Source organism: Canis aureus, chromosome 19, assembly GCF_053574225.1.
Source record: "Canis aureus isolate CA01 chromosome 19, VMU_Caureus_v.1.0, whole genome shotgun sequence".
Lineage (NCBI taxonomy): Eukaryota > Metazoa > Chordata > Mammalia > Carnivora > Canidae > Canis > Canis aureus.
In genome coordinates, this window is record NC_135629.1 from 52,110,001 (window position 1) to 52,136,582 (window position 26,582).

Below are 26,582 nucleotides of genomic sequence, written 5' to 3' on the forward strand. Positions count from 1 at the left end.
AAGAAAAAGAAACAGAACAAGAATCGGATCTCTTGGGTTGGAGATGCTGTCAAGGTAATCCTGGAGAAGACGGTCTACTTCCTGTCATACATCTGCGAAAGGAGTTGTCCCCTGTGTATCACGGAGAAACCTGCACATTTTTGCCTCGGAGAGGACCAGGGCCAGTGGGAGAGGCCAAGGCCCTTAGCCATGCACCAGAAATGTGTGTGCCCCAGACTCCATTTTGCTAACATTCCAAAATGGGCATTTGACACTGTCCTCAGTGTCAGGCTGGTTCTCCTTTGAAGCTTATTTCAAAGAGAGCCATCATTGCCCCCTCTGGCTGGGGGTATGGGTGTTTTTGTGGCACTAGCAGATTGCCTCCCCATAGTTCTATGATTGTCTAAGGCACAACTTTTACCAAAGCTGGAGAGCAAATGTTCTTTCACCGTTGCTTACTTGATGTCTGTAAGCCAAAGGTCTGGTCTGTAGCGTGAGGCTTACCCATGCCAGGTGCTGTTATAGGTCTGGACGGGGCTCAGCCCCTGTCCTGTGGTCCTGATCCTCTAGTACGGGAGGGTAGGCACGTGTACTGCCCTGTGGGTAGAGGGCTGGAGGGAGGGGGCTTGGAGGCTTCCTGAGGAAGCAGCATCTTAGCTGAGACCCAGAAGGTTGGCGAGGAACTAGCCAACAAAGATCTGGGGGAGAGTCAGGTGGAAATTAGCTTTCCTCGTGGAAGAAGTAGGTCCTCACAGCTGACAGGAGTTGGGACTAGGATGTGGCCTTAGGACTGTGGTGAGGAGTTGGGATCAGTGCTGTTTAAAATCAAATGCTGGAATCTAACTTGTTGCTGACACTGAAGGGCAGAGCTGACAAGGAGTGCATGTGAGTGCTCTTCATGCAGATTTCCAGCCAAGGGAGGTAGAGATTTTCTGTAGTAGCCAGGTCAGTAGAGCTTTGTGACTTAATGAAATTATTAGGAATGAGGCTTTTACATAACGTAATAGGAACAAGCAGGTCAGGCCTACCCTGGACCTTCAAACCCATCCTCCCCTGAAATGAAGCTGTCATTTGCAGACTGATGGGAAGAAGGATTACTATAAGAAGGTTTGCATCGATTCAGAAACCCTGGAAGTGGGAGACTGTGTCTCTGTTATTCCAGATGACTCTTCAAAACCGCTGTATCTAGCAAGGTTTGTATCTTTTCCTTTGCTTGACTTCAGAAAACACTTTCTCTTAAACAACTGGGAGAGGCTTATATGCAGATAGCCACAGCGGTTCTTTGCTAGGCTCACTGCAAAAAGAAAATGAGTTCCCCTAAGTAGACTCAGTCCAGACTTGCCAGTTAAGTGAGGGACTTTCTTCCAACTCCAGGGTCACTGCACTGTGGGAAGACGGTAGCAACGGGCAGATGTTTCATGCCCACTGGTTCTGTGCTGGGACAGACACAGTCCTTGGAGCCACATCAGACCCCTTGGAGCTTTTCCTGGTAGATGAATGTGAGGACATGCAGCTGTCATACATCCACAGCAAGGTGAAGGTTGTCTATAAAGCTCCATCGGAAAACTGGGCCTTGGAGGTGAGTGGCCAGCGCTCCTTGGATGCCCTTCCCTCACTTGCGTGGGGTCGTGGCTGACACCGGGTCCTTGTGCTCAAAAGGGAGGCATGGATCCTGAGGCTCTGATAACAGAGGACGACGGAAAGACCTACTTCTACCAGTTGTGGTATGATCAAGACTATGCGAGATTTGAGTCCCCTCCAAAAACCCAGCCAACGGAGGATAACAAGTACAAGTGAGTGCCGGGACTGGGCTCCGGTGGTGCTCTGGGGCGCTGTGCTGCTCTGTGCATCACTCCTGACTTTCATGTGCTTCTGTCTGGCAGGGTTTCTTTCCCACAGTAATCCAAGTCCAGCCTGACTTGGTTGCAGTTGCTTTAAGTCTATGAACAGCCTGGGCATGGGGTTACCTTTGTGAGAAACTCTCCTATCCAGGAGCAGAGTGTGTCTGTGTGCTCCTCAGCATTTATGCTACAGACCTTGCATGTTTCCTTGTGTTTCTTAGATGCTTTCTTTCATAAGTGATACCTTTGATGCCACTTTATTCTAACTGGCGAGTGACTGCTTTTAGAGAGGCTCACTTTTTAAAATTTCCTTCAGATGTTCAGTGCCCCATGCCTTCCTTTGTAACCTCTGTACCTTACTTGTTTGGACCAAATGTGGCATTGGTGCCTCTTAGGGCAGTAGTGATGCTGATAGGGCGAAGGCTGGGAGGGCTGGCTGACATGCTTCTGGTGCTTCTCCAGTCAGCCTGGTGCGCTGCCTTTTGACTTGATCTCTAACGAAGGCCATTTCTAGCTAATGTTGAATTTTACCAACTAGCTTTTCAGCCTTTAAAGATAATAGTATGAGATTCCTTAGACATGGAGTTCTGACTGGAATATTCTTTACTGTATTCTATATTCTGTTTGTCTTCTGGGTTTTGCTTTGTTTTTTCTTTTGTTTGTTTGTTTTTGTTTTTTCTTAGGGTTTTTATCAAATACTCAAAAGTAGGATTGGCTTGTCATTTTTTTGTGTTGTGTCTTTGGTCCCAAGTAAGGATTTTCAAAGTGCGAACATGAACTAAAGGAAAGCTAGTTCCTTCAAATACCTGCAGATATTCTCCATTGGTCATCAGAGTCTCTGAGACCACTGACTGCTACTACAGCCACTACCAATCAGCTCAGGGTCTTTTGCTTCTGTCTTTCACTCCAGGTTCTGTGTAAGCTGTGCCCGTCTGGCTGAAATGAGGCAAAAAGAAATTCCAAGGGTCCTGGAACAGCTTGAAGACCTGGACAACCGGGTTCTATACAGCTCAGCCACCAAGAACGGCATCCAGTATCGAGTGGGTGATGGCGTGTACCTCCTCCCCGAGGCCTTCACGTTCAAGTGAGTGCCCCCTTTGCCCAGGTCATGGACATGAGCTCTGGGCCAGTACAGGGTTGGCTTTGCAGTGTCCTCCACTCTGGATCCCAGGACTAGTTGCTGCCTAAACGGTCACTGTCGTATCTATGGTGTCAGCGATAGCCAGCCCTCCAGTGTATAGGGAGTCTAGCTCATTGCAGAGTGAAGCTGTAAGCCTCAAGGACGTCCGAGCATGCGCTGGCTAAGGGGGCGCTGGTGCCAGAAGTGGGGCCCTGCCCAGCCGTGAGGCTCCAGGGCAGAGACCATCTCCTCTTAGTCCCTGTCTGTGGGAGGAGTGCCTGGCCTGCTGGGCTCTTAGGATGAAGTTGGTTGCACGCACTTAGCCCAGCACCTGGCCTAGAGTAGAGCTTGAACGAATGTGAGTTGTAATCCTATTTACCAGGAGGTATTGAGACCTCTTTGCTCATCAGAGGGTTGGGGCTGTTCGGGGACAAATCCAAGGAATTTCCAACTGGATCCAGTCTTTGTCCTAGGAACTAGTGCATGATTGCCTTTACAGCCAACCTTTCTGAACTTCATCTGCCGATTTGCAGTTGCATTTTCCTCCAGTGCCCGCCCTCAGTTAAATTACTGTGAATTGCAGAACAGAGGGCAGGGTCCCCTCAGCCTTACATAGTTGGTGCTTGTAGCCCCCTGAGCTCCCCTGTCCTTTGTGGAGCGGGGGATGCCCAAGGTGCTGTCTGCCCCAGTGCTCACTGTGCAGCAGGGCGTCCACACAGGTGCTCAGAAGCACCTTTGGAACCTGTCAGACTAAGGCAGCCTGGTAGGAAAGTCTGGCAGCTACTTTCCTGAATGGCAGCCTCAAAAGTGTGTAGCCTAATTAATGACCAGCTTTGCCTTCATAGGCCAAATTTCGGCTTGCCCAGTCTATGAGTCTCTGCCCCATTCTTTAAGCAGCATCACCTCTAGTAGCACCTCAGTTGGGAGAGCATAGGTCATGCCTTGGTAACAAGCCCACAAATGGGGAGGTTTCCTTCTTGCCTCTAGTATGTGTCCATCATGGTTCGGCAGGACATTTGACTGGTTGGGTCACTCAGGGAACCAAGCTTGTGGAACCACTGCCTTCTCAAAGTTGCCAGTCTGAGCCAAGGGAAAGTGTGTTGGAGGTTTTCCTGGCAGTTTAGTGTTCACATGACACACTAGAAATGTTTGTGTGTCACGTCTCACACTTCTTGAACGGAATGAGTCACAGGCCAGGAAGTGCAGTCCTTTCATGTGGCCAGGAGCTGGGCATATTCAGGCAGTGTCAGCAGCTACTGTAGCCAGCAGTGCACACATGGAAGGTGATTATTTTTATCTTATTTTTTAAAGATTTTACTTACTTGAGAAAGTGAGCATGCACACGAGTTGGGGCGGCGTAGGGAGGGGCAGACAGAGGGAGAAGCAGGCTCCCCACTGAGCAGGGAGCCTGATACAGGGCTTGAACCCAGGACTCTGAGATGATGACCCGAGCTGAAGGCAGACATTTAGCTAACTGAGCCACCCAGGCATCTCAAGAATGCTCATTTTAAACTAGGAATGAGATTTAATATTTCTCTGTAAATCTCTGGGCGCTTAGCTACATTGGATTTAAGTAGTTTGGATTTAAGTAGTAGTTGTTATTGGCTGGTCAGGCTGAGGTAATTGCTTTTTATGGTTTTGTGTTCAGTTATGCCTGATTCTTGCTTCTCTGCAGCATCAAGCTGTCCAGTCCCGTGAAACGCCCACGGAAGGAGCCTGTGGATGAAGATCTATATCCAGAACACTACCGGAAATACTCTGATTACATCAAAGGCAGTAACCTGGATGCCCCTGAGCCATATCGAATTGGCCGAATAAAAGAAATCTTCTGTACCAAGAAGAGCAATGGGAGGCCTAATGAAACCGACATCAAGATCAGGATCAACAAATTCTACAGGTCTGTGAAGGCTTCTGCTCTTTCAGAAGGCATGACTCTTCTAGAAGTCTGAAATGAGGTGAAAACTGGTTTTTTAAGACTTCGGTAGAGGTGGCTGTTTTTCTAAGTGTTTCCAGTTATCTGGTGGATGCTGACAGTAACTTAATTATATTTCATAGTCGTTCTGTAGACCTTTGTTTTAAAGCAGTAGCTTTCTCTCCCCCAAAGAAATCCTTAAGCAGAAGTCAAGCATGTGACAAAGTCAGGGGTAGAATGTCGTGGGCTCTGCCATCTATTTAGGATTGTCTGAGTTCTGCCCCCAGTTCCTCCCAGGTGCCCCTCCCTGTTTCTGGGGTTCCTCTCTGTCCTTTTCCCAAGTTCTTGGCTTCACTCAGTCTGCTTCTGGGATCCTAGTAACTCCTAGTTGGTTAGGAGCTAACTTGAAACTAATCAAGGACAGTTGTAAGGTTGCTTCACTTACCTAGTGTATGTTAAAGATTTTTTTTAAAGTCTTTGTAATCACTTTTTTTAAAGATTTTATTTATTTATTCATGAGAGACCCAGAGAAAGAGAAGCAGAGACACAGGGAGAAGTAGGCTCCTACATGGAGCTGGATGTGGGACTCGATCCCGGGATGCCAGGATCACACCTGGGCTGAAGGCAAACACTCAACTGCTGAGCCACCCGGGCGTCCCTGTAATAATCATTTGTATCGGAAAAGAAATGAGAAGTCTGGCTAGTAGAGGCAAGAGAAGGAAACTCCAGATGTTTAGTAGGCAGCTGTTTGTGATGCAGGGCTGGCTTGTTCGGGCTAGTCATGGGCATGAAGGAGCCGGCACATCATTTGCTGAGTTCATGGCAAGGAATCACATTTAGCTGGTGGTGCCAGCTAAAGGGGATAAAAATCAAGCTGACCTAACTGGGGTTTGCAGTCTTCACCCATTGTTTTCTGAACACCCCAGAAATGTGGTGCCATTTAATTCTTTGTCAGTTAACAGCAAAAGAAAACTGCTAACAAAAGACTCTTACATTTTCAGGCCAGAAAACACACACAAGTCTACCCCAGCAAGTTACCATGCGGACATCAACCTGCTTTACTGGAGTGACGAGGAGGTGGTGGTGGACTTCAAGGCCGTGCAGGGCCGCTGTACTGTGGAGTATGGGGAGGACCTGCCTGGGTGCCTCCAGGACTTCTCAGCAGGGGGCCCAGACCGCTTCTACTTCCTTGAGGTGGTACTCTGGACTTACTGGAGGGAGGGGCTTCAGGTCAAAGTCCTAGGCCCCAGGAAAGTAGCTGAATTACCCAGAGTCTGAATCCATGGTATTCAAGTTCTTCTGGAACTTAACACATTTTTTTAAAGCCAAAAGTAACATCTGAGTGTCCTTGTGCACCTCTAGTTTATTTGGAGACTGTTAGGTGGCCTCTGCTAGCCCTATCAGCATCTTAACGTGAGTTAGGGAAAGGCACTGCTTTCCCTGGCAGACTTGGCCCTGCCCCTCTGTCCCTGCACCTATAGCCAGGTGATATCTGTACAGCTGAGCAGTGGCTCTGGTAATTAAGAAAGGATCTGGGCGTCTTGTCAATGAAGCTAGTCACTTTTGAACGTGGTTCTTCGGTGTCGGGTCATCTAAAGTTGATACATACCTGTGTTTCCCCCAGGTTGCACTATGGGTGGTTTTTTTGTTTTTTTGTTTTTTTTTTTTAATTTTTATTTATTTATGATAGTCACACAGAGAGAGAGAGAGGCAGAGACACAGGCAGAGGGGGAAGCAGGCTCCATGCACCCGGAGCCCGACGTGGGATTCGATCCCGGGTCTCCAGGATCGCGCCCTGGGCCAAAGGCAGGCGCTAAACCACTGCGCCACCCAGGGATCCTGGGTGGTTTAATATATCACTTTTGCCTATGTTTAGAATGCGTAGTCCAAGTACTTACAATAGCAGGAAGTCCAATGTTGGCCATGTACAATGTTTGTATCATAGAACTCTCTCCCTTCCCTGCCCTGTTTCCAGTGTAACAAAATCAAAGTATTCTTATTGATGGCTAATCTCTTATGGCCATGATTTAGGGGGAAATTAAATGGATCTTTATCAGATTAACCTAAATTGTCTTTGTTAGAAAAGGGACCAGTGTGTTTCTCTGCCAGACTGTTGTGATTTGTTTTTTTTTTTTTTTTTTTTTTTTCCTTCTTAGGCCTATAATGCCAAGAACAAAAGCTTCGAAGATCCTCCAAACCACGCCCGTAGCCCTGGAAATAAAGGGAAAGGCAAGGGTAAAGGTACGTTGTTTTTCCCACATTCTCTTCAAGTCTCTTACATAATTCAGGGACTGATGAGTCATCGTGTATGAAAACACAGCTTCTGATGTCACCTCGTTCTTTGCTGTGAATTCAAAATGAGGGTTTAAGGAGAGCAGGTCAGGGGGCTCTGACTGACTTGTGGCCTGTCTTCCAGGGAAGGGCAAGGCAAAGTCTCAAACATGCGAGCCAAGTGAACCAGAGACAGAAATTAAACTTCCGAAGCTTCGGACCTTGGATGTGTTTTCTGGCTGTGGGGGGTTGTCGGAAGGGTTCCACCAAGCAGGTAAACACTGTGAGGTTTTTCCCGCGTAACTACCCAGAAGTTCTTTCTGGCTCTGGTCACAGTTCTGCCTCAAGTGTGATTCTAGGGACTTCTTAGCACACATCTGTCCTCGTATGTCCCAGGCATCTCAGAAACACTGTGGGCCATCGAGATGTGGGACCCTGCGGCCCAGGCGTTTCGGCTAAACAACCCTGGATCCACGGTGTTCACGGAGGACTGCAACGTGCTGCTGAAGCTTGTCATGGCTGGGGAGGCAACCAACTCCCGTGGTCAGAAGCTGCCTCAGAAGGGAGATGTGGAGATGCTGTGCGGTGGGCCGCCCTGCCAAGGGTTTAGTGGCATGAACCGCTTCAACTCTCGTACCTACTCCAAGTTCAAGAACTCCCTGGTGGTTTCCTTTCTCAGGTAAACGGAGTTGAGGCTCCTGTTTTCAGGGCTGCCTGAGGGCAATGAGACCACCAACCCTGGGGCTGCAACACCAAGTGTGCCAGCGGCCAGCAGTAGTGGGGTTAGCCAGAGTGGCTGCTGGAGGCCCGGTGCGGTGGCCAAGCGCCCAGCCTTTGCTTCCAGGGAGTTCGTGGCTGGCTTCTCGGCCAAGAGACTTGGGGATTTGACGGGTATGGCATTCCAACAAGCAGACATCAAACATTCGGGTGTAGCTTCTGGTAGATAGGCCTTCCCATTCATTTGGTGCGAGCAGATGACCCTCGTAGTCTCTCCTACCTCCCACAGCTACTGTGACTACTACCGGCCCCGCTACTTCCTCTTGGAGAACGTCCGGAATTTTGTTTCCTTCAAGCGCTCCATGGTCCTGAAGCTCACTCTCCGCTGCCTCGTCCGCATGGGCTATCAGTGTACCTTTGGCGTGTTGCAGGTGGGCTTTCCTTGGGGAAGGGGGCAAAGGGGGGCAGAGGGGTGTGGACAGGAAAGGGGCTCAGTGGCCCCTGGACTGCAGCAGGTTGTCTCTAACTGAAGAGAGAGTTGAATGGGATAGGCCTGTGGTGCTGGGGAGGGAAGGGGAGGTGGCGGCTGGGGCCCGTACTCACTTCTTAGCACACATCTGTCCTCACATCTGTCCTAGAAGCTCGCAGCTTCTAGGTCTGGGGAGCACAGAACTGGTGTGCCAGTAAGTCCATCTGTGTCTTAGGGTCTCAAGAGTCACATCTGCTTGTGCATGAGGGGGGACCATGTGTTTCTCTCCCCTTTCTTTTGAGATGGAAGGGTGGTGGCCAGCTGTGGAGCTCTAGGTAGCAGTTAGATCCCCATGGGTGGTGGTGAAGCCAGAATTGCAAGAAGATGCAGACTAAACCATTACGGTTTAACAGAAGTATCTCTTGGGTCAATGTACACACGTAGAAACCTTAGGAGAAGGTGGGAGATTATACTCCAGGTAGCTACTGGTAGCTTTGCGTGAATAGATATTGGGTGATCAGAGGGAACTAGGCTTTATCTGAAAAGCAGCTAGTCTATATATCCGTTCAGCAGCTAATGATATAACTAAAGCTGAAGCTACACTCAAAAATGAGAAGGGAGGGGATCCCTGGGTGGCGCAGCGGTTTAGCGCCTGCCTTTGGCCCAGGGCACGATCCTGGAGACCTGGGATCGAATCCCACATCGGGCTCCCAGTGCATGGAGCCTGCTTCTCCCTCTGCCTGTGTCTCTGCCTCTCTCTCTCTCTCTCTCTCTCTCTCTGTGACTATCATAAATAAATAAAAATTAAAAAAAAAAAAAAATGAGAAGGGAGTCTGGCTGGAAGGCAGTGTCTGCATGAGCAAAGTGCTGGCTCCCTTGCCCCCTGGCTCCCCCGTGTCTAGCCCGGTGCCCCACACCGGGAACACTGGGTCTTGGGCTCACCAGTCAAACCTTGTTGGCAGCTCTTATGCCCACTTGCTGCTAGGTCAGTAGCAGGGCTCCGTGGCTCTCTGCCTGCTTTTCTCCCAAGTGCTGAGATCATGAGCTCTCTCGTAGAGCTCTCAAAAGAGCTGGCTGGAAATGCCAGCAGGGTTTACTCCCATCTTCTCCAGAGACTAGTGGCCATCGCACAGGATCTTTTGTCCTTCATTTTGTCCCACTTACTCTTATTGGGGGTAAACCTGCTGAGTTTATTAGGGGCTGGTTGGAAGTGCCCGCTTGACTGTGCGTGTCTGGCCCTCTCCTCAGGCTGGTCAGTATGGCGTGGCCCAGACTCGGAGGCGGGCCATCATCCTGGCTGCGGCACCTGGGGAGAAGCTTCCCCTGTTCCCAGAGCCGCTGCATGTGTTCGCGCCCCGGGCCTGCCAGCTGAGTGTCGTGGTGGATGACAAGAAGTTTGTCAGTAACATAACCAGGTGGGAGCCCCGCTTGCCCCACTGTGTATGGTGCTTGTGTTACCTGGGAGGTTTGCTTACCGACAGGTCTCTCAAGAGGCCTGAGTGAGGAGAATGTGTTAGAGCAGTCAGTGTGGTGTTTGGCCTGGCGCACAAGCACTATACCAAACCTTTGGTCTTGCCCTGACTCTGGGTGAGCGCTGCACGCAGGGCAGCAATTGGACCTGGCTGTAGTAGTGAGCGGAGCCCATACCCTAGCTCATCCTCATCGTAGACAGGGTCTAAGAAAAATGCTGCCCTTGTGACCTTGGGCGGCCCTTTGACTTCTGAGCTAGGTCATCCTACCCGGAGGGGTCAGTGGCAGCAGTCAGGATATGGTAGCTGTGATGGGAGGGGCAGCAGGGCCCTGGATCCCCAGAGTCCTCAGCTATCTGCCGTGCTGTTGCAGGTTAAGCTCGGGCCCGTTCCGAACCATCACCGTGCGGGACACAATGTCTGACCTCCCTGAGGTCCGGAATGGAGCTTCGGCACTCGAGATCCTGTACAACGGGGAGCCTCAGTCCTGGTTCCAGAGGCAGCTCCGGGGCTCCCAGTACCAGCCCATCCTCAGGGATCACATCTGTAAGGTAATGGCACCTTGGCAGAGCAGCGCTGGCCTGCTTGGGCCAGTGGCCCCATGAGAATGGGATGTGTGGTTGGAGCCCAGCCAGGGCTTGGGGTCGGAAGCAGGGTCTGAGCCTGGTCCCTTCCTGCTCACCCTCAGTCGGTGTCCTCTCAGCTGGCTCTTCCCCCCACCCCCACCTCGCCTCCTGTTCTTCTTTTTGCCACTACCATCTGTGCCCTCTGCAGCACACAGTCACTTAGAGCGTCAGAGCTCCTGCTCTTCCTAAATAGGTGTCAGGCCACTACCCCCCTGACTGACCTCATCTCTTCTGCCCATGTTCTCTGTGTTCTCCCAGATGCACCAAACCCAGTTCTTCCTGTAGCTGGTTCTCTGATCCTGCAGGGCTCAGCTCATATGTCACCACCTCCGAGAAACCCTCTCAGCTTGCCCTAAGCTGTCCCTTCACCCGTTCTCCTCCAGGCTATTCCAGGTCCCTGCTCTGTTACCTTCATGGCACACGCAGTCCCCAGGTTGTGGACTTGGGCTACTGTTTATCTCCCAAGATGTGGTACAAACCCCTTTGAGGTTCCTCATCACTGATGTCTCCAGTGCCTAGAATGGAAGTGCCCAGACTACCTCAGGGGCTTAAATGCTCCCTGGATGAAGTGACAGCTGAGTCCTGCTGTGCCTTTTCAGGACATGAGTGCATTGGTGGCCGCCCGCATGCGGCACATCCCTCTGGCCCCAGGCTCAGACTGGCGTGACCTGCCGAACATTGAGGTGCGGCTCTCTGATGGCACCATGGCCAGGAAGCTGCGGTACACATACCATGACAAGAAAAATGGCTGCAGCAGCACTGGGGCCCTCCGTGGGGTCTGCTCCTGTGTGGAAGGTGGGGACCCTACTCATGCCCTGGGTGGGGTTTCCCTTGGGTTTTACTTTCAACACCCTTGCCCCTTGCCCCCTTAGATTCTGATCACCTGCAGCAGTCCAGGGGGCTCCTGGCAGGAGATACCAGGGACTGCCACTCCCTGACCTGAAGCCCCAAGTGAGGCACAGACAAGCCAAATGCACACATCTCTGCTATAAATAGATGCTGAGAGCATCAAATGATAAAGCTTTGTGGATGGGGACTGCTGGCTGCTCTGTCCCTCCCATTCTAGAACCACAGTCTCATTGCAACTCTCTCTTCTAGCGGGCAAAGCTTGTGACTCCGCGGCTAGACAGTTCAACACCCTCATCCCCTGGTGCTTGCCCCACACCGGGAACAGGCACAACCACTGGGCCGGCCTCTATGGACGTCTGGAGTGGGATGGCTTCTTCAGCACGACCGTCACCAACCCTGAGCCCATGGGCAAGCAGGTGGGTCTGAGGGCTGGGTCATGCCTGGGAGGGGGCAGCAGCACGGGGTCAGCCAGTGGGAATGGCCCATTGGAAGCTAGTGCTCCTCACTTCCCTCCTCCTGCCCCGAATGGCTGGTGGGCCCAGTCTTGTTCCCCTTCCCCACCTTAACCTTTCACCCCCAGGGCCGTGTTCTCCACCCTGAGCAGCACCGCGTCGTGAGCGTGCGGGAGTGTGCCCGTTCCCAGGGCTTCCCGGATACCTACCGGCTGTTTGGCAACATCCTAGATAAGCACCGACAGGTCAGTGGGGAGTAGAGCGGGGCCTGCTTTTCCTCCGTCCTTGATGAGGGACTCAGTGGTGTCCCACAGAGGCCATAAGGGGAGAGAGGCCCCTCTGCCTGACCCAGGGGAAGGGTGTGTCGGCAGGACTCACATGGTCCCTTCTAAGGGGACACTGAGCGCCCAGATTTCAGTGGCTGGTTGGCCTCAGTACTCCCAGGAAAGGGGACCCTGTCCCTAGGGCCCAGGGACTCATGGTCAGGCATTTTTAAGCACATCAGCTGCCATTTACAGCTTCGAGGCAGGTTTAGCCCAAGGTGGGAAGTTCTAGGGCCCTGAACTCCAGTGAGGGAGCAGAGTAAATGTGCAGTGGTAGGAATGAACCAAGAGTCTCTCACTGATCTTAGGGGGGGTTGAGTTCGGTGTTTCTTAAGCATATTTCTGCCCAAGTAATGCCTGCACGAGGCTCACAAAGCCAGCAGCGCCTAGGGATTAGAGCAGAAACCCCCCTGCCTTGCCACTGCCCGAGTCCTGTTCTCTAGAAACAACCTCTCTTAGCTAGAAGTGAAGCATGGTGACTTCTATATCTGGATCTGAGTTTTTTTTTGTTTTAAAGAAGCAATTTTCTGGGGATCCCTGGGTGGCTCAGCGGTTTAGCGCCTGCCTTTAGCCCAGGGCACGATCCTGGATTCCTGGGATCAAGTCCCGCATTGGGCTCCCGGCATGGAGCCTGCTTCTCCCTCCTCCTGTGTCTCTGCCTCTCTGTCTGTCATTCATAAATAAATAAATAAATAAATAAATAAATAAATAAACAAACTTTTTTTTTTTTAAGTTTATTTAAAGAAGCAATTTTCTTTTTTTAAGATTTTATTTATTTGTGAGAGAGAGAGAGGCAGAGAGAGAAAGGCAGAGGCACAGGCAGAGGGAGAAGCAGGCTCCATGCAGGGAGCCTGACGTGGGACTTGATCCGGGGTCTCCAGGATCACACCCTGGGCTGAAGGCAGCGCTAAACCGCTGAGCCACCCTGGCTGCCCTGGATCTGAGTTTACCTAAAGCCCTTTAAAGGCCCCTTGACATCAGGTTTGGGGTGTGAAGGTGGGCAGATGGGAGGGTCCCAGAGCCATCATGGCAGAAGGGCTCTGGTGGCCCATAGGAGCAGAAGACCTGGAGCTGGTGCTGACCCCGGCCACACCAAGCCAGGCATCTCCCCCTTGCCTCCTGCAGGTGGGAAATGCTGTGCCACCGCCCCTGGCCAAAGCCATCGGCTTGGAGATCAAGCGCTGTATGTTGGCCAAAGCTCGAGAGAGTGCCTCAGGTACAGTGGGGGCAACGGGCGTGCAGCTGGGGGGGGCCCTCTCGTCAGGCCTGGCTCAGACCCTAGCCCAGGCGGCCTGAGAATCCCTAGGGAACCCCTGTGAGCAGTTGCAGTCTCATTGGATATGCATTCCGAGCTCCTGCTGGTGCTTATTTGGTGGGCCATTAGCGTCAACACCTGGCTGTTAACGTAGCCCCCAATTTGAACCTGTTCCGCTTGCCCGCTGCTTAGGGTAATCTATGTGTGCTCTGTAATGACTCTGCCTTTTATTTTTCTTTAGTTAAAACCAAGGAGGAAGAAACTGCTTAAGGACTAGTTTTGCCCTCCCGTCGCCCTTGTTTCTGGCACCAGGGATCCCCAACATGCACTGATGTTGTATTTCTAACATGTCAAAATCTGTCAGTTCAAATGTGTCGTTCACAGTGTTTGTGGCCTTGGCTGACATGGAGCTGTTCTGTGAGGTTTGCTTATCAACTAATGACTTAGTGATCAAACTGTGCAGTACTTTGTGCATTCTGGATTTTAAAAGTTTTTTATTATGCGTTATATCAAATCTACCACTGTATGAGTGGAAATTAAGACTTTATGTAGTTTTTATATGTTGTAATATTTCTTCAAATAAATCTCTCCTATAAATCACCCTGGCTGGTGACTTGTGATTTGAGGGGCTTCTGGTTGACTCTCAGCTGAGTCTGGATGAGCACGGGTTCCTCAGAGCTGAAGGGGACTCCACAGAGCTTTGAGGTTTGGAGCATTTCGGGTGTGCCATGTACATGCTGGGGGATGGGGGTTAACTTGTGACCATTCTGGCCAATGAGATGCAAGTGGAACTTGATAGTGTGGCTTCCAGGAAAATCTTCTAAAGCAAGTCTTAGTTGGCCTTCCGCATTGTAGCCCTTCTTTGCTCTAGACTGGAGTGGGATGCCTGGTGGTGCAGCACTCAAGTCTCTTGTGACCATGAGAGTAGAAGCCCTGTGTAGTGGATGGTGGAGGAATAAGAGTGGCGTCACTCAAGAGCCCTGGCTGATGGCCACTGATACACCCTCCATGTAAGAATCTGTTAGGTAGGCTCTCTGGGAAGTCAGCCTAATTGAATCCTGAATTCTAAGACCAACAAACCATTTCTTTGGTTTGTCTTTGGGAAAGGACTTGGCTATAAAATGCCAACAAAGCAGAAGCAGACAAAGAAGTGTTAGTCACCAGCACACACGACACAGAGGACCACTGGTAAGATGGTAAGTAATACCTGTCCCACCGCCTCTACCCGTAAATGGTGTGCTCGGTGGCCCTCTAGCTGTAGCTCTCCCCTCGGTGAGTCACAGGCATCTTAGTCATAGGAGTGAAGGGACTACACATAGTCCAAACATAAAAACTTAAAACCACCTCCATCCCAAGAGGTTAGAGGTGTCCCTCCTGTTAGACTGTTCGAAAGAGGGCTGTGTTGAACATCGTAGTACATGCTTTTCGGTCTCTTTCTGGGAAATATTGGGGGTTCCTGGATCATTGAGTGTAAACATTTTTGTTTTGTTTTGTTTTCCTTCTTCCTTTGAAAGATTTTATTTATTCTTGAGAGACAGACGCAGGCAGAGGAAAGAGAAGCAAGCTCCATGCTGGGAGCCCTATGCAGAACTTGGTCCCACGACCCTGGGATCACGCCCTGAGCTGAAGGCAGAAGCTCAAACCACTGAGGCACCCAGGTGCCCCTCCCTCTAAAGCTTTTAATGCTGCTCCCACCAGCAGTGCCAACTTCCCTTTTGCCTATCCTGGGTTTTGCTTCTTTAATCCTTGTTGAGTTGTCCCATCTTTGCCATATAGGAATCTTATTTTTAGGGGTTAGATTTCTATTTGTCTGCTTTTCCATTATTCAGAGCCTTCCATTATCCCTGTCCCCCAGAGCACAGACTAGTGCTTTCTTTATTTCTGTGACCTCTCCTTTTTAACATTGCTTTTGTAAGGATGAAAATAAACCCCTCGGCTTGCTACCCCAGGTAGCAAATGTATGTGGTAAACACAGCAGCTTGACATAGTACCTGGTAAAGTTCCCCTATCGGGTTTTATTTTCCTGTTATACATTGTTTGCCCCCCTACTTTTTTAAAAGCTAAACATTTTATTTAGAAAGTATATTGTGAGGGGGTGCTTGGGTGAGTCAGTCCGTTAAACATCCGACTCTTGATTTTTGACTCCCATCACAATCAGGGTCATGGGATTGAGCCCTGCGTCAGGTTGTGCTGGGGGTGGGGGGGCGGTGGGGGAGACTGTTTCAGGATTCTCTCTCCCTCTGCCCCTTCCCCCCTTCCTCTTTTTTTTTTTTTTTTTAAGTATATTGTGAGTAGAATGACAATTATGTTAAACCTTTTCCCCATTCCTAGACCCCTTGACCCAGACAACAGAATCCTTACCTCCTTCTGAGGTCCTCCTCTGCCCGAGTCCAGCGTGTCTGTCTTTTCCCTGCTCTAAACGGTGCCACTGATTAAAACTACACCTCAAAGGCTGTTCTCCTTGCAGATGTCTTGCTGAGCCCTTGGTTTGGTTCTGTTTTGTTTCTGTCAGGGTCTATTAGAAACCAGTCCTGAACGTACCACTTGTATGTTGATAAATGAACCCACATCCTCAAGCTGTAGAACGTTTCCATGGCTGCAGAAACCACTTATGCCCCCTCCCCCCATCACTGCTCCCCTTCCCCTGCTGCCAGGCAACCCCTGGTCCAACTGGGTCTCCATAGAGGACTTAGAGCTATTCAGTTCAATGTAGGCTCATGCATCTGGTTTTTCACTCAGCATAATGTTTTTGGGACTCCTCTGTGTTGATGTCTATCACCAGCTTGTCCCTACTTACTAAGTAGAAGGAATGCCTTTATTTTAAACTGTTTATCGGGGCGCCTGGCTAGCTCAGTCAGTGCAGTGTGCAAATCTCCATCACAGCGTCGTGAGTTTGGGCCCATGTTGGGTGTGGAGATTACTTAAAAATGGCTTATGGAACAGTTTACACGGGCAGCCTGGGTGGCTCAGTGGTTTAGTGCTGCCTTCAGCCCAGGGCATGATCCTGGAGACCTGGGATCGAGTCCCACATCAGGCTCCCTGCATGGAGCCTGCCTCTCCCTCTGCCTGTCTCAGCCTTTCTCTCTCTCGGTCTCTCATGAATAAACAAAATCTTTACAAATAAAAAAAAATAGTTTACTTTTGGGGGCGCCTGGGTGGATCAGTTGGTTAAGTGTCTGCCTTCAGCTCAGGTCATGATCCCAGGTCCTAGGATTGAGCCCCGCAGCGGGCTCCTTGCTCAGTGGAGAGCCTGCTTCTCTCTCTGCCCCTTCCCCAACTCGTACTCCTGCCCTCTTTTAAAAAAAAAAGTTTACTTAAAAACTTTGTTTTTGGGACGCCTGAGTGGCTCAGTGGTTGAGTCTCCCTTTGGCTCAGGTTGTGACCCCGGAGTTCCAGGATCGAGTCTCACATCAAGCTCCCTGCATGAAGCCTGCTTCTCCCTCTGCCTTCATCTCTGCCCCACGATCTGTGTCTCTCATGAATAAATAAATAAAATCTTTTTAAAAATTTATTTTTTTATCCTTTTGTATTTAGAAACTACTGTGCCTCAGTGGGCAGGCAGTTGGTCAAATGATGGTGTGTACATTTGTTCCTGTGTCTGAATCCACATCTACGGACATTTCTAGTGGTTGAGTGACAGTGTCAAACTTTAGATGTGGCATATCTTCTAAAATCCTAGTGGCTATTTTTATAGTGGTTATATTAAATTTATAGACTTATGGGGAAAACTAATCTTAATGACAAGCTTGCCTTTCTAAGAATAGGGTCAACCCTGGTTAACAGATATTTTTATGTCCCTCAACATTTCAAAGTCTTCATTTAGATACTACAGATTCTTTTTTTAAAAAAAAAGATTTTGGGATCCCTGGGTGGCGCAGCGGTTTGGCGCCTGCCTTTGGCTCGGGGCACGATCCTGGAGGCCTGGGATCGAATCCCACGTCGGGCTCCCTGCATGGAGCCTGCTTCTCCCTCTGCCTGTGTATCTGCCTCTCTGTCTCTCTCTGTGTAACTATCACGAATAAATAAATAAAATCTTTAAAAAAAAAAAATAAAAAAATAAAAAAAAAGATTTTATTTATTTTAGAGAGTGTGCATGTGTGTGCTGCTGGAGGGGCAGAAGGACAGGAAGAGGGAAAGAATCCCAAGCCGACTGCACTGAGTACAGAGCCTGAGGGGCTCGATCCCAAGACCCTGAGATCATGACCTGAGCTAAAATCAAGGGCTGGACATTTAAGCAACTGAGCCACCCAGGTGTCCTGACACTGCAATTTTTTTCACTAAGATTTTATTTATTTGGGCAGCCTGGGTGGCTCAGCAGTTTAGCGCCGCCTTCAGCCCAGGGCATGACCCTGGAGACCTGGGATCGAGTCCCACATCGGGCTCCCTTCATGGAGCCTGCTTCTCCCTCTGCCTGTGTCTCTGCCTCTCTTTCTCTCTGTGTCTCTCATGAATAAATAAATAAAATCTTTTTTAAAAAATGTATTCATGAGAGAGAGAGTTAGAGACATGGGCAGAGGGAGAAGCAGGCTCCCCTGTGGGGAGGCTGATGCAGGATTTGACCCAGGACCTTGGGATCATGTCCTGAGCTGAAGGCAGATGCTCAACTGCTGAGCCACCCAGGGGCGCCTCGATACTGCAGATTTCTTAGCTTGATTCCTAGGTATTTAACCTTTCCATCACCGACATAAAAGGGATTTCTATTTTGTTCTTTGGGGGGAGATGGAGAGGGGAAGGATGTTACTTTCTAAGCAGTGGTCCTTTGCCTCTAAAGACTGACTTGTATTGATTATTGACTTTGTGTACTATGTGTGGTGGGTTGTTGTTTTTTTTAACCTAGCCAACCTGCTGGCGCGCCTGAGTGTTTTCAGTGGATAAGTGTCTGCCTTTGGCTCAGGTCGTGATCCTGGGGTCCTGGGGTTGTGTCCTGCATCAGGCTCCCCGAGGGGAGAGGAGGAGGGTGGTAAGGGCCTGCTTCTCCCTCTGCCTATGTCTCTAATTCTCTCTCTGTCTCTCATGAATAAATAAATAAAATCACCCCCCCCCAAAAAAAATCAAGAAAACCTAGCCAATATGCTGAATTTGCTTATTTTTGTGATACTTGTGTCACTTGCTTAACCGACTGAACCATCCACCCTGGCACCCCTCATTTAGCATGTTTTAGATGTTCATCCATGTTGTGGCAGACGTCAGAACTTCATTATTTTTTGGGTTGAATAACACTCCATTGTCTGACACACCGCATTTTGTTCATCTGTCAGTGAACACTTGGATTGTCTCCACTGGCTATTGTGAGTCATGCTACAATGAGCCTGGTGTAGAAGTATCTGAATCCCTTCTCTCAGCTACTCGGAGCACATACCTAGGAGTGAAATTGCTGGATCATAAGGCAATTCCTATGTTTAACTTTTTGAGAAACTCTCAAACTTTTCCACAACATCTGCACCATTTTATATTCTCATCAGCAACGCCCAAGTGTTCAAGCCCCTCTGCATCCTTACCAACACTTATTTTTGTTTATTAGTGAAATAATAGCCACTCTCGTGGGTGTGAAGTGATATCTCATTGTTTGCTTCAGGTGTGTGCATGTCCGTGTGTGTGTGTTTAATTTTAAACTTTAATATTGTAATTTTAATTTTTAAATTTAATTTTTAAAAAGATTTTATTTATTTATTCATGAGAGACACACAGAGAGAGAGAGAGGCAGAGATGCAGGCAGAGGGAGAATCAGGCCCCATGCAGGGAGCCCGACGTGGGACTGATCCCGGGTCTCCAGGATCATGCCCTGGGCTGAAGGTGGCGCCAAACCACTGAGCCACCCGGGCGCCCCCTAAATTTAATTTTTAATTTTAATTTAAGCCCTTTATGGTAAATACATATAAAATACCATTTTAACCATTCTTCAGTGTCCAGTTCGGTAGCATTAAACACATTTGCATTGTCGTGCAGTCCTCACCCCTGCCCCTCTCCAGAACTTTTTCATCTTTCCAAACTGAACCTCTGTCCCCAGGAAGCACTACCTCCCCACCCCTAAATCCCATCATTACTTTCTGTCTCTGTAAATTTGACTGCAGGGACCTCCTGGCAGTGGAATCATGCAGTATTTGTCCTTTTGTGTCTGGCTTCTTTCACTGAGCATGATGTCCTTACGGTTCGTCCATGTCTTAGCAGGCATCAGAATAGTCCCTCCTTTTTAAGGCTGAATAATAGCCCGTTGGATGGATGAACCCCATTGTGTATATCCACTCATTTTTCAACAGACACTGGGCTTGCTTCCACTTTTCACCGATGTGATGCATGCTACTTTGAACACAGTTACCAATATCTATTTGTGTCCGTACTTTCAGTTCCTTCGAGGATATACCCAGAAGTGGGATTGCTGGATCATATGGTAATTCTGTGTTGAGTTTTTTTTTTTTTTTTTAGAACTCCCATCCTGTTTCGACAACAGCAGGTTAGTCAACGAAATAAACATTCAAGGCACAGCTAGAACCCTTTTTTGTGGCTCCCAGATCCCATCTGCTGCTTCCCCAGACGTAACCACTATCAGCATATTGCTTGCTGTGTCTCCTTCCTGTCTGAGTTTTTCTACCGTTCCCACATCTGTGAGTCCATAAACCTAGCATTCTCTAGGTCTTTAAAAATACTTAGATATGTGCAATAGAATAACATTTACCATCTGCAACCTGCTTTTCTCTCTCATGCACGTTTTGAATTTTTGAAGAAAGACAAGCTATAGAGAAAGTACATTGCATCCCAGAACAGCCAAAATGAGTGGTCAAGCATCTTTTCCCCTTTTTATGTTGTGAGGAAGCCCAATGCCCTACCATCATCTGTCACCTTTGCCCACATTCACATGCAGTCATCATCTGTGACTAGGAATAGAAAACTTAGGGATCCCTGGGTGGCGCAGCGGTTTGGCGCCTGCCTTTGGCCCAGGGCGCGATCCTGGAGACCCGGGATCGAGTCCCACGTCGGGCTCCCGGTGCATGGAGCCCGCTTCTCCCTCTGCCTGTGTCTCTGCCTCTCTCTCTCTCTCTCTCTCTCTGTGTGACTATCATAAATAAGTAAAAATTAAAAAAAAAAAAAAAGGAATAGAAAACTTAGGTGGATAGTGTCCTACAACCACTGATCACTTAGGTAAATCATGTTCTACAACCACTGACCAAGCACCAACTCTATTCCAGACCTGGTGCTTGGTCTGGGCATGTAGCAGAACAACAAACCAGCACTGTCTCTTCCTGCCTCAAGACCAAAGCAGGTGGACAAAATCCACAACGAACAAGGTGGTTTTATTTTATTTTTTTAAGATTTTGAGAGTGCACACAGAAGCTGGCGGCAGGGCATGGCAGAGGCAGAGGGAGAAGCAGACACCACGCTGAGCAGGAAGCCTGATTCGGGGCTCAATCCCAGGACCCCAGGTCATGACCTGAGGCGAAGGCAGCCAGACACTGAACCAACTGAGCCACCTCGGAGCCCTATGAACAAGGTGATTTAATTAATTAATTAATTAATTAATTATTTATTTGATTTTAAAGATTATATTTATTTATTCATGAGAGACACAGAGAGAGCAACAGAGACACAGGCAGAGGGAGAAGTAGGACCCCATGTAGGGAGCCCGACATGGGACTCGATCCTGTATCTCTAGGATCACATCCTGTACCAAAGGCAGCGCTAAACCGCTGAGCCCCCTGGGCTGCCCTGATTTTATTTAAAGGATGGGAAATGCTACGAATAGAACTGAGATAGAGTGACTGAACTTTGCTTTGTTCCTCTCCAGATTTTAAGTGCAGCTGGATTACTGTTTACACGTGTACCTACCTGCCTGTGTCATCAATTACCCAGATGGACACATAGGAAATTCTCCAGAAAGGATGCCTGGTACCCATCCATGCTGAGCAATCATCTCAGTTCTGATTTCTGTTAGTATAGGTTGGTTTTGCCTGCTTGAGAATTTCACACAAATGATATCAAAGTCAGGGGGCACCTGGGTGGGTCAGTGGTTGAGCGTCTGCCCTTGGCTCAGGTCATGATCCCAGGGTCCTGGGATCAAGTCCCGCATTGGGCTCTCTGTAGGGAACCTGCGTCTCCCTCTGCTTATGTCTCCACCTCTCTCTTGTCTCTCATGCATAAATAAATAAAATCTTTTTTAAAAAATGGTATCTAGGGGATCAATTGTTTGGTGTCTGTGATACGCATCCATGTCATCGTGGGTGTTAGTTTGCTCCTTTTTGCTCCATTGTAGAGATGAACCACAGTTTGTCTTTGGTTATCCATTCATCTGCTGATGGAGTTTTGTGTTGTGTTATGGGCTGAAATTTATGTTTCAAAATTCATGTTTCAGCCCTAACCCCTAAGACTTCAGAATGTGAAGTATTTGGAAATCGAGCCTTTACAGAAATAATTGAGTTAAAATGACATCATTAAGGTGGGCCCTAATCCAATATGACTGGTGTCCTTATAAGGACCACGTGATGACACACATAGAAGAAGGCCATCTACAAAGCCAAGGAGAGAGGCTTCCAAGGGAACCAGTCTGCTCAGCACCTTGATCTCAGACTTCCAGCCTGCAGGACTGTGAGAAAATATATTTCTGTTGTTTAACGCCCCCCCCCCCCCCCCGGTCTGTTATGGCAGCCCTCACACACTAAGCCAAGTTGTTCCCTGTTTTGGCCATTGTGAATAAAGCTGCCAGGGACATTTGTAAATATTCTAACACATGGCTTTTTGTGGACATGCATTTGCTTTGGGTGTTTATTTTTTTTTTTTATTTTTATTTATTTATGATAGTCACACAGAGAGAGAGAGAGAGGCAGAGACATAGGCAGAGGGAGAAGCAGGCTCCATGCACCGGAAGCCCGACGTGGGATTCGATCCCGGGTCTCCAGGATCGCGCCCTGGGCCAAAGGTAGGCGCTAAAACGCTGCGCCACCCAGGGATCCCTTAAATTAAGATTTTATTTATTTAAGAAAGAGCATGAAAGAGAGAGAGAACACAAAGGGGTGGGGGAGGGGCAGAGGGAGAAGCAGACTCCCCGCTGAGCAGGGAGCCCAACACGGGGCTCCTGCGATCATGACCTGAGCCGAAGGCAGAGGCTTAACCCACTGAGCCACCCAGGCGCCCCCATGCATTTGTTTCTTTTTTCTTTTTTTTTTTTTAATATTTTATTTATTTATTCATGAGAGTCATACAGAGAGAGGCAGAGACACTGGCAGAGGGAGAAGCAGGCTCCATGAAAGGGAGCCCGATGCGGGACTCAATCCTGGGTCTCCAGGGTCACACCCTGGGCCGAAGGCAGGCCCAAAACCTCTGAGCCACCCAGGCGCCCCCATGCATTTCTTTCTTTCTTTCTTTCTTTTTTTAATCTTTTTTTTTTTTTTTATGATAGTCACAGAGAGAGAGAGAGACAGGCAGAGACATAGGCAGAGGGAGAAGCAGGCTCCATGCACCGGGAGCCCAACGTGGGATTCGATTCCGGGTCTCCAGGATCGCACCCTGGGCCAAAGGCAGGCGCTAAACCGCTGCGCCACCCAGGGATCCCCATGCATTTATTTCTTATGGAAAATTCCAAGAGGTAGAATTGTACATCCTGAGATCTAGCAAATCGCCCTGAAGCTGCCACTTGCTGGAGGATGGCATACCCTGCAGGTCCTCATGTCCCTCATGTGCTTTGCACAGCTGGTCTGGCTGCTGTCCTGGTTGCTGTCCTGCAGAGATTCTGGATGTAGAAGAATGTTGGTGCTACACACAAGAGCTGCGGGAGCTTTTTTTCCCCATCCACTCTTGGACTCCAGCTTCTCACTTCCTTAGGCTCCCCTGGGGCCTCTTATTTTTGCTTAGGAAATACCTGACTTTTTGTAACAGTGATATATACCTGATGTTTAAGAAAAAGTGTTCCATAAGGAAAAACACCAAAAAGGAAGTAAAGATGAAGCCAGATCAAGACACCCAGAAGCATCTGTCTTTAGTGGTTAACATCCTTCTCTGCATCCACGAATGTGCAGTTTCTCTCCAGGGGTGGCGCTTGCACAGATGGGGCAACATTGAGCCAATCCTTGAGCCAATCCCTTATTTAGGATGAATGCACTGTTTTCAGATTTCTTTCTTTTTTTTTAAGATTTTATTTATTTATTCATGAGAGACACAGAGAGAAAGAGGCAGAGACACAGGCAGAGGGAGAAGCAGGCTCCACGCAGGAAGCCCGACTTGGGACTCGATCCATGGACCCCAAGATCACGCCCTAGGCTGAAGGCGGCGTTAAACCCCTGAGCCACCCGGGCTGCCCTATATATGTGTATACTTATATTTAAAGCAAAATAACATACACATGGTAAAAAATTTTTAAATATAGTAGAAAAGTCGCAAAACAAGCTTTCTTCCCCTAATGTCTTCCTCCTGAAGCATCCCTCAGAGAGTTTGGTATTTCTTTTCTTTTTATTTTATTTTATTTTATTTTATTTTATTTTTTTAAAAGATTTTATTTATTTGAGGGAGAGCATGAGTGGGAGGAAGGGGTAGAGGGAGAGGGAGAAGCTGACTCTCTGCTGAGCAGGATCCCTGGGCTCGATCCCAGGACCGTGAGTTCATGATCAGAGTCAAAGGCAGACACTTAACCGACTGAGCCACCCAGGAGCACCGAGTTTGATATTTCTTTTCAGAAAATAGTTTGCATATATCTACATATATGTGTTATTAAATATTTACACGAATTGGTCCCTATAACCTATGCCTTTTTACATCTTGCTTCCTCCTAGTATCTTGAAGATATATGTATATATTTTAAACATAACCACAAATGGATCTACTTCTTTAATTACATAGATTGTGGCTTAGTGTACCATAATCTATTTAACCTATTGCTTTCATGAACAATACGGTACATTTATTCTTGCATCTTCACATTTATAAGTTTTTCTCACAGGTGGAATTACTAGCTTGCTCAAAGGAAAACAGGTATGAGTGAATCAGATGAAGAGGTACAAACTTCCAGTTATAACCACATCTTGGTGGTGAAAACTACAACATAGGGAATAATCAATGATATTGTAATAACTTTGTATGGTGGCAGGTGGTGACTGCACTTTTTTTTTTTTAATTATTTATCTATTCATGAGAGACAGAGAGAGAGAGAGGCAGAGACAGAGGCAGAGACAGAGGCAGAGGGAGAAGCAGACTCCCCTCAGGGATCCTGATGCGGGACTCGATCCCAGGGCCCCTGGATCACGACCTGAGCCAAAGGTAGACGCTCAACCACTGAGCCCCCCAGGTGCCCCATGACAATATTTCTTGTGGTGAACACTGCATTGTTGGATCACTATGTTGTACACCTGAAACTGATAAATGTCTATGCCACCATAAAACAAAATTCATATGTTCATTTTAACTTTTAGAGTATGTCAAATTTCCATCCGAAAAGTTCACAAAATTTCATGCATTAATATATGTGCAAGTGTTTCTTTCTCTACATCTTCACCAGCACTGGATAATATCAAAAATTTTTTTGTTTTTTGTTTTTAATTTATGATATGATAGTCATATCAATTTATTTTGTGATAGTCACACAGAGAGAGAGAGAGAGAGAGAGAGAGGCAGAGACACAGGCAGAGGGAGAAGCAGGCTCCCTGCGGAGAGGCTGATGTGGGACTCTGATCCCGGGGCCTCCAGGATCACGCCCTGATGCCGGGTCTCCAGGATCACACCCTGGGCCTGCCCTGGGCCAAAGGCAGGCGCCAAACCGCTGAGCCACCCAGGGATCCTCAGATTCTCAACCTTTTTACATTATTGCCCCTCTAAAGGAGAAAAGTGGAATTATTTTTAATTTTAAAAAGCTTTTAAAGATTTTATTTATCTAAGAGAGAGAGAGAGAGAGAGAGATTGAGAGAGAGAGAGAAGGAGCAGGGGAGGGGCAGAGGGAGAGGCGACTCTGCTGAGCAGGGAGCCCGACGCGGGGTTCAGTCCCAGAACCCTGAAATCATGACCTGACCTGAAGGCAGAAGCTCAATCGACTGAGCCACCCAGGTGCCCCTCTTTAAATTTAATTTCAGGGCAGCCCCAGTGGTTTAGCGGTTTAGCGCTGCCTGCAGCCTGGGGTGTGATCCTGGAGATCTGGGATCGAGTCCGCGTCGGGCTCCCTGCAAGGAGCCTGCTTCTCCCTCTGCCTGTATCTGTATCTCTGTCTCTCTCTCTCTCATTCTCTGTGTCTCAAATAAATAAATAAATAAATAAATAAATAAATAAATCTTTAAAAAATAAATTTAATTTCAATCCAGTTACATTTAATTTCTCCCTAATGATAGAAAGTAAATACTTAGGCATAAGATTTTGTCTAGGAGAGTTGCTTTTGGAGAGCCACCAGCCATTGTAATAATATTCAAGGTGTTTTGCTACCCAAGAATTCATTTTAGCCCCCTTGGGAGCCACGAGGCTCCCACTGAGAATAATACCCTACAGGGACGGCTGGACAATAAACAAGTGAGTGGGAAGGATTATATCAGAGAGCCAAGAATGTTGCAAAAGAAAGGAGGAAGAGGGGCAGAGGGGCCCTCTGACATCTTGATCATTTGAATCAGGAAAACTCTTCCCAGACCGGGAAGTCCAGCCTGGATTCTTCACCACCTGCCACCATACAATTTCTTCAGAAAATTATAATTTCAAAAAAAAAAAAAAAAAAAAAAGAAAATTATAATTTCCCCCTCACAGTGCCTGGCCTACAATAAGCTCTCGAGAAGTGAGCTTTAGTGTTATTAGTACCTTTAAATTTTTTTTTCTAAAAACTGGATCATTTATGTGTCTGTTCCTTTTCTTTCTTTTTCTTTTTTCTTTTTAACTGGGGTTCCATTCATTTAGTCCTATTGTTCATGGACTGCTACTTTGTATATAAAACATGTAGAGATCATTTAAGGTTTTGGGATCCAGAGAGGAATTACTTCTGCTCTCTGGCATAAAATTAGAATAGGAGAAGGTCATCTTTTTTTTTTTTAAGATTTTATTTATTCATGAGAGACACAGAGACACAGGCAGAGGGAGAAGCAGGCTCCATGCAGGGAGCCTGATGCGGGACTCGATCCCGGGGCCCCAGGATCACGCCCTGGGCCGAAGGCAGGCGCCAAACCGCTGAGCCACCCAGGGATCCCGAGAAGGTCCTCTTAATTCTTGAATCTGGACTAGCTAGTCCCCTTCCCAAATCTTATTTTTGATATTTGTATTATTTTTCACTTTGCCCATTTTCATAACATTTACATTCTGTTCTGTGCTCATGACCTCCTAATTGTTTAGCGTTCATTCTAGTTATAAATGGAT

At 48.2% G+C, this 26,582-nt stretch overlaps 1 protein-coding gene and 1 long non-coding RNA gene across 5 annotated transcripts in view; one reads left to right on the forward strand and one right to left on the reverse strand.

The window, feature by feature from the left end:
• Positions 1-13,883, forward strand: part of DNMT1 (DNA methyltransferase 1) — a 56,441-nt gene extending 42,558 nt beyond the window's left edge. For all 4 annotated transcript variants that reach the window (XM_077860009.1, XM_077860006.1, XM_077860007.1 and 1 more), the window contains exons 23-40: positions 1-54; positions 1,057-1,172; positions 1,354-1,558; positions 1,639-1,772; positions 2,731-2,904; positions 4,616-4,837; positions 5,854-6,046; positions 7,009-7,093; positions 7,269-7,397; positions 7,520-7,802; positions 8,130-8,271; positions 9,558-9,724; positions 10,152-10,329; positions 11,004-11,199; positions 11,503-11,669; positions 11,834-11,950; positions 13,154-13,244; positions 13,525-13,883. The exon at positions 1-54 is cut by the window's left edge and continues 94 nt beyond it. In XM_077860009.1, coding sequence (XP_077716135.1) covers positions 1-54; positions 1,057-1,172; positions 1,354-1,558; positions 1,639-1,772; positions 2,731-2,904; positions 4,616-4,837; positions 5,854-6,046; positions 7,009-7,093; positions 7,269-7,397; positions 7,520-7,802; positions 8,130-8,271; positions 9,558-9,724; positions 10,152-10,329; positions 11,004-11,199; positions 11,503-11,669; positions 11,834-11,950; positions 13,154-13,244; positions 13,525-13,553 — 2,682 coding nt within the window. In that variant the 3' untranslated portion in view covers positions 13,554-13,883. The remainder of the gene's footprint in view (positions 55-1,056; positions 1,173-1,353; positions 1,559-1,638; positions 1,773-2,730; positions 2,905-4,615; positions 4,838-5,853; positions 6,047-7,008; positions 7,094-7,268; positions 7,398-7,519; positions 7,803-8,129; positions 8,272-9,557; positions 9,725-10,151; positions 10,330-11,003; positions 11,200-11,502; positions 11,670-11,833; positions 11,951-13,153; positions 13,245-13,524) is intronic.
• On the reverse strand, positions 13,574-15,870 carry LOC144290603 (uncharacterized). Its single transcript, XR_013358174.1, has 2 exons — positions 15,645-15,870; positions 13,574-14,216 (listed from the first exon to the last, which is right to left on the reverse strand). It is a non-coding gene; the product is annotated as an uncharacterized LOC144290603 (long non-coding RNA).
• Positions 15,871-26,582: the final 10,712 nt, after the last annotated feature.